Source organism: Antedon bifida, chromosome 8, assembly GCF_963402885.1.
Source record: "Antedon bifida chromosome 8, ecAntBifi1.1, whole genome shotgun sequence".
Lineage (NCBI taxonomy): Eukaryota > Metazoa > Echinodermata > Crinoidea > Comatulida > Antedonidae > Antedon > Antedon bifida.
In genome coordinates this window covers 22,976,981-22,989,223 of record NC_136233.1, presented here as the reverse complement: position 1 = coordinate 22,989,223, position 12,243 = coordinate 22,976,981, and the positions used below count along the sequence as shown (strand labels likewise).

The 12,243-nt window shown below is 33.7% G+C and overlaps 1 protein-coding gene across 1 annotated transcript; it reads right to left on the bottom strand.

Annotated features, from left to right (window-relative positions):
• Window positions 1–259: 259 nt before the first annotated feature.
• LOC144850170 (persulfide dioxygenase ETHE1, mitochondrial-like) lies at window positions 260–3,311 on the bottom strand. The gene is made up of 7 exons (XM_078707396.1): window positions 2,914–3,311; window positions 2,582–2,726; window positions 2,244–2,392; window positions 1,929–2,067; window positions 1,266–1,355; window positions 1,017–1,133; window positions 260–858 (listed from the first exon to the last, which is right to left on the bottom strand). The coding sequence occupies exons 1-7, from the start codon at window positions 3,097–3,099 to the stop codon at window positions 800–802; spliced, it is 885 nt and encodes a 294-aa protein (XP_078563522.1). The 5' UTR covers window positions 3,100–3,311; the 3' UTR covers window positions 260–799.
• Between the last annotated feature and the right edge of the window lie 8,932 nt (window positions 3,312–12,243).

Below are 12,243 nucleotides of genomic sequence, written 5' to 3'. Positions count from 1 at the left end.
AATGAGGGCGACAAACAGATTCCACCACTCTTCTTTCACCCCACCCCCCTCCCCTCTCCTAAGTCTTAATACAAGATTATACAAATCTTAGATTAAACTAATTAACAGTTCCATTGCCAGCCACCTTTCTTTCTTTTATAAACCCAAACAAATTGCAATGCACTCATTTATCACAATAAATAAATAATTCAATTGAGCACAACATGTTTGTTTTTTTAAGCAGACCACTAAATAAAAGACCATTTATGAACTTTTGTTCAGTACTTTTGTTTTTATTTTGTTAGTACTACTACAGCAATAATCCGATCTACTCATAATTATTTAAATTTCCCAAAATATTTGACTCTACTTGGTTTACTCAATGTCTTTCAGTATCATATACAGACATATCATGAAATATAAACCTCTTATTAAAATAGATATACTGTATGGTATAAAATATTTGATAAAAAACAATGAAAATTTAAAACAAACTAACAAACAAGATTTTCCACAACTTAGTCTTCTACCAGACTTGGCAACAGTTTAAATGGCATCTTGTGTCCACTATGCCCATAAGATTAGAAAAATAAATTCTGCTATGATCAAATGAAGAGTCTTAATATAATACCTTTAAAGTGCCAATGTTCATTAAATATTTTTCTTGTTCAATTATAATTATTCTCAATGTATGTATTTACATGATTAGTTTTTAATACCATATTTGGTATAGGTACATCACCCAGTGTATCACACCATAGTGACTACCCTGTGCCGCCTACAGCAATAAGTTTCCCATAAGATTTCATCTTGGCAATTGTCAACGCGTCTGTTCTGTCTCGTAGATTCCACACACCATGTTAGCTGGCAACGCTTTATCTACAACAAATAGAATGATTTTGTTATCAAAGAGACCTTTTCAAAATTATTTGTGGACGATGTGAAGGACTAACTCACTACAATCTTTCATGCATTTTCAGATTTTTTTTCTGTCAGCAATTTTTTTTTAATGTTCATTTCAGAGACTTGTTTCTTACCTATTGCCTTTGGATAAGGCAGATTTAATTGTTTCATTATCTCCAAAAACTTCTCCTTCGGTTGTGAAAGCCGTGGGTTAAATTTCTTTTCCTCACCAACTGTAGTTATACACTGACCTTGAATATAGAAAATAAAAAAACAAAATTACTATAGAATTTTATGTTATCTTTATTTGTTTTAGTTTAGTGTAGTTAGTATTTAAACTCCACTTGTTCTGAAGTATATGTTATATTTTGGCAATAAATTACCTGTATAATCATGAGCAGGATAAAGGCTTGTGTCCTCTGGGAGTGTGAATATTTTGCCATGAACATTGTCATATAGCAGTGAAGAATTCCCTACAAAAAAGAATGTACGTAATGATGATGAAACCACATTAAAGAACATTCCACTATAAAATCACAATCAAAGAATGTCACAGAATCCAGGTCAGTCTTATCAGGGAACAAGATACCAATTCAAAAAACATAAGATAATAAGATAAAAACAATTCCCAGGCTATTGTTAATGCATTGCACTATACCGAGCATTTTGTTGTTAGTACCATCAAGTTGTATTATACCGGTAACATACCAAAGAGACTGGCATTTTAAAGGCCAATTTACACAGACGAGTAACGGTAAGCGGAAAACCGCGTAGCTTAGACAACATAGAATATGTATCTATCCTGAGCGAAAATCGCCCGTCCACTCCACGTTGTGTGCAAATTTTCATAAGGAATAACAAAGATTCTATATTTTGATTACTGTTACCACTTGTCTGTGTAAATTGGATTTAATACTGATTCTATATTCATATGTATACAAACATCACATCCATATCATCATTTTAATAGTATAATACAAATATTACCTTCAAATTCTTAGAAAAAAAGTAAAAATGAACAAGAGTTCATTTTCTTAATAGAGTACCTTCCTGGAAGTCTGTTCTTCCGCATCCTCTTATAAGCACGGCATCACCTGTGAATGCCATGATTGGTCGATCACCTGGTTTGAGCACAAAGGTCATGCAACCACTAGTGTGACCTGGCGTCGACAAAGCCTCAACAAACTGTTAAAAAATAACAATTACTCATTTATTAAGCAATTTTTTTTGGAATTGCCGCTATATAAATGTTTGATTATTATTAAAAAAAAACACTTCAGAAACATTATTTCTGTGACATTTTTTTAATTGTATATTACACAAATATTGAAAATTTGTCTTATATTGAATAGTTAATTTACCTGCTCTCCAAAACATATTCTATCTCCTTCTTGTAAGTAAACATCTGCCTTTGCTCCGCTAGCTTTACTAATCGCACTGCAGCATGATGGGATACGTTTTTTAAGTTCTCCAGTTCCTGTGATATGATCAGCGTGACAATGTGTGTTCACTAAAAATATTAAGATTCAAATAAAGTTGATGTTTGGAGAAAACAGGCTGTGTTGAAAGGGAACATTTACACAATAAACTACAAAGAATAAACAAAGATAAATAAATCAAGATGATTTGTTAAAGGTTACACAGTAATAAGTAAAAACAAATGATTGAAGCCAATATAATAATATTAAAAAGAAATTACCAGCGTATACAAGTTTTAAACCAAGATCTTGCATAAGATTTACATCACGGTTCACTAACTCGATGACGGGATCAATCAAAATTGCCTCGCCTGTCACTTTATCTCCAAGCAAATATGTTAATGTAAAAGATTGATGATCAAATAGCTAAAACAAAAAAAAGTTTTTTACACTAATAAATTATTAAGCATAACAATACATAACACTACTGTACTGTAGGCATTAGTAGTATACCTATATTTATTAATATAAAAAGAAATCCATCATAAAACTAAATTTATAGCCAGAAAACAAAAGTTTAAAATAAAAAAAAAAAAATTTTATACAAACTCACCTGACGAAATATTAAATTTGAAGGAAGAGTACTGAATGTTCTTTGTTGTCGTGTGAAAATATTGTTGATAGTAGGCCTAGGCTGCCCGGTGTCTGGTGACTTTGCTTTATGTAAACTAGACATCCTAGGCCTAGGAGGTCTAGCTAATCGGCTGCATGCCTGCCGCATGAACGCAAACGTTGACATCCTGCCTGGCAGAGTGGTTGGCCCGACGAGGCTGTTTTATCTTGTTTCTTTTAGGACCAATAAACTAAATAAAATAGCTACGTCTGTGGGCCTGTACTTTTCCGAATCTTCGTTAGGCCTACTTAATTTTAAAAATATTAATAGTTAGTGCAGTTCCAGTCAATTCTTAACTTATTTCACAATCTAGGCCCCTAGCTAGCTAGGCGGATTAGGCCCTAATTCTACACTCGATCCGAGGCGTTAATATTGATAAATATTGCACATGTTTACCTCCTCTTTTTAGCTAGGCTCTCATCCAGACGTAATAATAACTAGATTTGAACTGTCACTATGGACGAATTAGGTTATCCCTAGCGCAAACGCCACGTGCACGTCATACGTTAGAATATTGCGCACAGAAAAACGATTATGCCATTGAAAAAATGTTAGTGTGCTCTCTATTTTGTGTCGCGTCTATACACTATAATTATATTGTATACGTACTACATACAGTGCAGAATAGGTGAAAATAATTGTGATGCATCATCCGATATCTACAACTTATCAACTTCCAGAATATGTAATAAAAAATAAACTTCACCATGTATGTAGTTTAGAAACTATGACTGTTTAAAAAAGGCATAATTTTGACGAATTTTTGAACCTTTTCATCAAAAACTCGCGCGAATTGTCCAATTCGAAGTGCTCGTATGACGTGATTATAAGTCGAAATAAAAAAAAAACGATTTCTCCGGGCGGGAACCTAGCAGATCCCCTCATTTAGTTTGAAAGTAATCTCGAAAAGAAGTCCATCTCAGGAAAAGAAGCCCACCCAAGAGTAATAAAAAATGAAGGAGCACATTTGGCTTCAATTGGCCTTATAGTGTGCTGAGGCGGGAAGAGCACGCCATAACATCTTTTATTTTTCTGTGGCTTTCGCCACCCGATTTTTGATGTTGTAAATGTAAATGTTATTTTTAGCAAAGAAAATCAAAATATAACGGTGTGGCGTGTTGACCGCGATTGACTAACAATACCATCTTTCCCACTACACCTGCACATTTGCATAACAACGCCGACATACCAACACGTAACGAAAAGAATTATAATTCCTTTATTCTGACATTAAACTGTTATTCATTCGCGGCGGTCAACACGCCACTGTTGAATTTTGATGTTGTTAATCTTTTACATTATAATTATTATCCTAAATTAACTTGACTCTCTAAATATCTCTCTTTCAAAATAAAAGAAAAACATTTTATATTTAAAAAAAAAAAGAAATCCGTAGAGATTCGAACCCCAGCTAGTAGAACTGAGAGAATCCAAACAATAGTTACTAGAGCACTACCCGTTATGCCACAATATACACGAGTAATTAAAGGTGACAATAGTATACTCTTATACGCGCTTAATATTACGTCATTCTAATCGTTACGTCATAAATATGCATATTCGTGACGTAATTTTGAGGAAACGAATCCAGTTTTAACCTTGCTTTAAACCAGAGGGCCGGATAGCTCAGTTGGTAGAGCGTCGTGGAACACGATAACGTGGGTTCAAACCCCATGCCGGTCGGTGGAAAAGAGTTAAAGCTATGCGAGCTTCTGTGTTTGGGGTTCACAGATTTAAACGTCCCCCTTTCCACCACACATCATGAGGCAACAACATCAAAGCATCTGATGTGTGGTACCCCCAAGGCTGTGAGAGGGCCTTACCGTGCTAGAGGCAAGGGAGCACACCATCATTTTTTTTTTTGGCTTCCCGCCTCTTTCCGATCTCGTAAATTTTATGTTTGGCGCCCTCAATTTTAAGAACACCTAAGTTATGTCAGAAAATTGGGAACAAATAAATAGAAATGTGTAAAGATGCCGATGTCTAGCCTGGCTAGTGTATTCTCTCTATTTATTTAAAATACATATGCATTATTGTAATAAATAATTCACAATTTGTGTGTGAATTTTTAACTTTGAACAAACGAAAATGAATTCAAACCATGTACTACATTTTACTGTGTTCAGCATGAATAAATGAAATGAATTAAGTGAATAATTGATAATGAGAAATCAAAACAATTGATACAATGAATTAAAAGATGAACAATAGCAGCCTGAACAAGCCTGGCCAACCAACCCATTGATTGCGACCCCTATACAAATATTGAACAGTTGGTATGCCGTGCGTTATTATGCAAATGAGTTGGTGCAGGTGTAGTGGGGAAGATGGTATTGTCATTGTTGTCAACACGCCACACTGTTGAATTTTTGTTAATCTTTACATTAGAAGATTATTCAAATCATGTAAAAAAAGCAATTTCTCCGGGCGGGAACCTAGCAGATCCCCTCATTTAGTTTGAAAGTAATCTCAAAAAGAAGTCCATCTGGAAAAGAAGCCCACCAAAGAGTACTAAAAATGAACGAGCACATTTGGCTTCAATTGGACTTAGTGTTGAGGCGGGAAGAGCACACCATAACATCTTTTATTTTTCTGTGGCTTTCGCCACCCGATTTTTGATGTTGTAAATGTTATTTTTAGCCAAAAAAAATCAAAATTTAACAGTGTGGCGTGTTGACCACGAATGACTAACAATACCGTCTTTCCCAATACACCTGCACAAACTCATTTGCATAACAACGCCGACATACCAAACTACGATAAGATATGGGCCTAAATTCTTTTGTTGAATTTTGATGTTGTTAATCTTTTACATCATATTATCCTAAATTAACTTGACTCTCTAAATATCTCTCTTTCAAAATAAAAACATTTTATAATTTAAAAAAAAAAAGAAATCCGTAGAGATTCGAACCCCAGCTAGTAGAGCTTAGAGAATCCAAACGATAGTTACTAGAGCACTACCCGTTATTCCACAATGTACACGAGTAATTAAAGGTGACAATAGTAAAGTCTCGATTACAAATTACTAAAAACAACAAATTTCTTCATAATACACAGCATATTCATTTTTTGTTAATCTTTAACTTTAATTTTCTTGTTTATTGGGTCTATGAAAACATCAGTTTGCATAAGATCTATTGCATTTTCTTTGTTAAAAACTGAAATTATAAGTTAATATTAGAAAAAAACTCATACTACTCGTATCAATAAACCTGTAAATTAAATAAATTTATGTTTTAAAATTACACACGTGTTCATTTGTCAAATGAGTAATGATGATATCCATGTTCTGATTTTGTTTTAAAATAATAATAATGTTCTAGTTAATTTAAGATGTATTGTCCCCCCAAAAAAAATAAAGATCAATAAAATCACACTTTGAAGAGGTAATTTGAAATGTTAGTAAAGTGATTCACTTCTGTAGAAAATAAGAACAAAATTAATGATTTCACATATAAAAAGACAAAAAAAAAGCGTTTACAAAAAGACAATTTGACTTTTGTTGCATTAAATAGTTTTTTCCAGGTAAATATTTGTTTGTTTCAGACCCAATTTAGTGAATATTAATAATTATTATATTACATAACATGGTTAATTCAACATTATTCTTTTTTTTCTTTCTTTTTTTCTTTCTTTCTTTCTTTCTTTCTGTCTTTCTTTTTTTCTGTCTTTCTTTCTTTCTTTCTTTCTTTCTTTATTTCTTTCTTTTTTTCTTTTTTTCTTTTTTTCTTTCTTTCTTTCTTTCTTTCTTTTAAAAAAAAAACAAACAAAAACTCGGCAAATCAATATTATAACATTTGACCTCTATAGCTTCAATTGAAAACAAAGTTTTGCTGCTTTTATTTCCACAAGATGGAGTCAACACTAGAGTTAACTCTGGGTATGTTGGGATACTCCATTTCTATAAAAAGTGTCATCATTAATAATGATACTAGATGATAACCTCTAAGCTTGAAATACTAAAATAATAATTTATTTTGTGTACAAACTCAGCATTTTAATGACACTTGATGTTGTTTTTTAAAGTATTATTTGACGATTACTGTGTAATATAGGTAATTAAATTTGTTCGTGATACCTGCAAAATAATAGAATCGTCTATTCTTATCAAATCTGGTCACCTTGTGGAGGATTTAATAATGACCTATTTCGCTATGTCACAGATTGGGGGCTAATGAATGGCGTAAAAAAGTTAAGCAGAGGACGATATTTGGAAACAATAACACCGCATTAAAGGTAATTATAGACAATACTAATTGTATTAATAGTTTCCAGTGTGTTAGACTAAGATCATGTTGGACGTAACAAGTTCATTATACCATTTCAATTCGCAAAAAAACAATAAGTTTCTTCTCTCAACTTATTTAGTTTTGGACGTGCCAGCCTTGATTTTAAGTAGGAGGTGGGATTGACCCGTTAGAGTTAGCCGCAGTAATTGCGGTTTACACGTTCGTCCATTGCTAAAACGGTATATTCTGGGCCTAGGAATAAAACATGAATAATTACCGATTCAAAAGAAACTTATAGACCTAGGCATATCTATACAATTATCACACACTCACTTCACTGACTATTTATTGTACCACGCAGCACAGTGCAGGGTGTGAATAAAAGTTTAAAAGTACAATTAATATTAATATTTTTGTAGACATATTATTGTATTGTTGGTACACTCTAGGCAAATAAATACAATATTATTAAGCATACACTATGGTATTAATATATCTTAATTCCGTAAGATATTTAATCTCAATCATATATCTGGTGTCTATTGTACATTTTGCAGAACATGAATGCAAGATCTTCCTTTATAGAGATTGGTCATTTTTTTTGCTCTAGCTCACCAAATAAAAACTTAAAAAGTAACTTCTATAGATTAGTATGGGAAAAAGTAATACTTATAGACAATAAATCTAGAGTCACTTACTAATGAATCCACTTAAAAAATGAAAATAAGACATTGTTTACATGCCTACATGTCATCTCACACGTAATCTGTCAGGTCAAAGTCATTAAGTTTTATTCAATAAATGAAATGATAAGAACAGATGTGTAATAATACAACTAGACTATAGTATGATTGTTTCCGATTGGTCAGTTGTGTTGTGCAGATAAAAAACACTACTGTTTAAAGTTTAAACTATTATCATTACTGAATAACTTCCTTGATTGCCAGTTAATGGTAGTGACCGGGTAATTGTTTTAATCAATTGGTTACTACTTCCTCACTAGCAGCATGTTAAGTTCAGTTATTATTTGTTGGTGTTAGGCACTAAGGATTACCCACTAAGTCCTTATTATTAGACTTGTTTCCGGTGGGATACTCTGGTAGTGAATTGGGCAGTACACCGGGAGACGATACCCTACTCTTCTTCGAAGAATGTAAAGTACTGTACGCTAAGCCACTCTCCTGCGATATATGCCGCTCTCCTGCGCTATATGCCGCTCTCCTGCGCTATATGCCATTCTCCTGTGCTATATTCCACTCTCCTCCGCTATATGCCACTCTCCTGCGCAATATACCACTCTCCTGCGCAATATACCACTCTCCTGCGCTATATACCACTCTCCTGCGCTATATGCCGCTCTCCTGCGCTATATGCCATTCTCCTGCGCTATATGCCACTCTCCTCCGCTATATGCCACTCTCCTGCGTAATATACCACTCTCCTGCGCTATATGCCGCTCTCCTGCGCTATATGCCGATCTCCTGCGATATATGCCGATCTCCTGCGATATATGCCACTCTCCTGCGCTATATGCCACTCTCCTGCACTATATGCCACTCTCCTGCGCTATATGCTGCTCTCCTGTGCTATATGCCTCTCTGCTGCACTATATGCCACTCTCCTGCGCTATATGCTGCTCTCCTGTGCAATATACCACTCTCCTGCGCTATATGCTGCTCTCCTGTGCTATATGCCTCTCTGCTGCACTATATGCCACTCTCCTGCGCTATATGCTGCTCTCCTGTGCAATATACCACTCTCCTGCGCTATATGCTGCTCTCCTGTGCTATATGCCTCTCTGCTGCACTATATGCCACTCTCCTGCGCTATATGCTGCTCTCCTGTGCTATATGCCTCTCTGCTGCGCTATATGCCGTTCTCCTGTGCTATATGCTGTTCTCCTGCGCTATATGCCTCTCTCCTGCGCTATATACAGCTCTCCTGCACTATATGCCACTTTTTTCAGGCTTACTGATAGCTAATTACCCCTGGCGTAAGTTTGTTCTTACTCGATCTTTTGCTGTTTTAAGTTGGATTGGTTTTTCAGTAATTTTATGTCATTGTTAAGTGTTACTGTTTATGTGGGTCTCTGGTTTATTTCATAATCACATTAAGTTGTTCGTTTCTAATAACCATTCTTCGTAGCCGTCTGAACAGAAAATATGCCCTGTAATTTAATTGTTAGAAAATCATGTTAATTTCACGCAGTGTAAACCAGTGTTTATGCTAGGCTGAGTATGCATTGTATTGCTGTTTGTCTGTCTATTGAGAAAAGTCCAAGTTATTTCTAGAGTGTTATTATAGTGTTTGATATCTTTACACGTTATTAATAATATTTAATCTATTAGCTGGTAAACAACTTTAATAATATGATTATTATTGGTGTAGTGGTGTACTGTATATTGGGGTAAAAATAAAGTATCACATATATTTTATAAAAGCTTTGTCAAAGATGGTGTATAAATTGTGGAAAGCTCACAGCTCAATCATCATCAAAACCAATGAGCTGATAATTTTATACAAAAACACATTAAGCATACAGTACAGTAAATGCCTATTGTACAGAGTATGTTATTATCTAATAAATCTACTATAAAATTAGTAAAATATTGAAAATTCAGAAAATGTTGTAGTTCAAAATAAAGTCTAATCTAAACTATTTGTAAATTGTTCGCAAATAGGAAATAAAAAGCAGTGTTTTAATCTTTATCCATCCATTAGTGAATTTTCTCTGTTGAAAACATTATTGAACACAAATTGTACAAAATAATATTGACCTGTGTACTTATTATACTGTTTTGGCAAACTCCCTCTGTGAAGAATACAGATTTCAAACTTGCACAGTACCAGATACCAGGTCACATAAAATTAGATTTTAAATTTTGCAACTATATATTTATATATCAACTTTTTTTGAATTATAAATTGCATTATGTTTTTGTAAAGTGTACTTTTACAGACAGTTTTCCACTCTTCTATTCAAATGTTCCATGGACCTAATTTATGTGTTTTGGTGTAAACAGAAATTTAATGAACATCCCCATTCATTGAATGGACTAGTCCTTGCCATTAGTAACAGTTGTTTCTGTGGATACATTCCTTCCACTAAATGAGTGGCTAGGGTTCGGCCAAATCAAAACATGATTATGTTTCACCTTCTAAAAATAAGTACTGTACAGTACTAGGACATAGCCACAATGTGCATTGGTATTTATTTGGTGAATTAATTTAATATTTAATCCTAATCTCATTGGATTGGTTCCAACTTAATTCTCATTAGATTCAAACTCTACAGTACTGTATGTTTAAAGTCTTAGACTTAGAGTTGGGTGCAGGCAGACTTAAAATTACTTCCACAAAACTTAGTTTAGACTATAACATTTAATTTACCAAATGTTGTTGTGTTGTGTATACCTCTGAATCAAACATTACCCATTCAGTTTCAATTAAACCCAACAATCTACCATATTTTTGGTAATGGTAAGAAACATGTTTTTGTATTGTTTAGGCCTAGAGGCCTTGGACCCTCTGGTGCTGTGAGTGAATTTAGAAATGCATGCTGGGAAGCTTGAGTAGAGTAGGAATGTTCAATTATCCACATGGGGTCAACTAAAATGATTCTAAGAATAAACTAAAATATTAGTCAATTTAAATACTCAATGAAAAGATAAAATGAAAAAATTCCTTTGAAAATGCAGAATGGCTACTTTGATATTTTGAAGTTCAAATTGATTTTGTGCAATGCATTTTGGGATTTATAGCGGGCCGCTATAATAATTAGAATTGACTTATTTTTCACATTTTTAACCATTTAAAGACGAAAAAAGTTATCGCAATAGGACCATATAGTATTGTTTTTACATTAAATATAGTTTGTGATCTTAAATTAGATCTAAAAAACGTAGGGAAGGTGTCTTTAAGCACTGTCAAGCTGTAATTCCACTACAAGTTCAGATAAACCATGGACAAATAAGATAAACTAATGATTTTCTGTTGTATTTTTCAGGATTTGAACTTTGACCATGTCTGATTTGCAGTTCATTAATTAAATCTTTTACGATGTGCGTGCGGTGAAAATTCAGGTAAGATGCAAAGAGGTTGGATGTTTGTTATTTCATTGTAACCTAGATCAAATCTTTTTCAATGAATTGGTTGCCATGCCATGTGACTAATTTTGAAATATCTCAACTAACGATTGTAAAATAAAAATATTCCTAATGTAACCATCATTTTCTGGTATGTGAGATGATTTCCTGTTTGATAGTAAATTCAAAACGGTACTGGATATGATCAACTAGCGTTCCTGTGCTCAACAGAACATCCATTCATAGAAGCACGGATGAAGAAAGCCTAATTTTACTGTAACTATAGTATGGTCCCAAGACCTTACTATACTTCCGCTTTAGTAGATAGAAGATTGAAAAGTTTGTTTATAGTTGAGGTTAATTTCTTTTACTAAAAAGAAGGGGCAGTATTGCTTGGCTGATTTCGTTTGAATGTATTGAAAGTTCGCTTGGTTTGAAGAATTGCTAAAACTGTAGGTTTCATCCGATTTCTACGGATCAATCATGCTTTCAAGAATATCATTTCGCTAGACATTGGTTAATTCGGACCACATCATTATTTTTTTAATGTCAAGAAATTAAAAGAAAGTAGGCCTACCTTTCAACAAAAACATACATTAGGTACACTTAACCTTTGACCTCTATGTATAGTACTTCCTTTTAATGTAATAAAACAAATCTTTGACAGTTCAAAGGTTAATGTTGAATTTATAGTCTCCTATCCAGATGTCTAGACCAGCTGTCAATGCTGGAGTCTAATTTCTAATTTACCAATTAATTCTCTGTGAGAGGTGTTGAGGCAGAACCCATAAATTTTACCTGTAGTTATTCCGTTTAGATCTTTATCGCACTCTGGGGAAGTGTGTGCAACTTTTGGGAGACTTTCTGTTCAGCTATTAACTTTGTTGTAAGAACTTTGCTACCATTGTTCATCTAAATTCTATAAATATTTTGTTTATTACCTACCTCTGAAA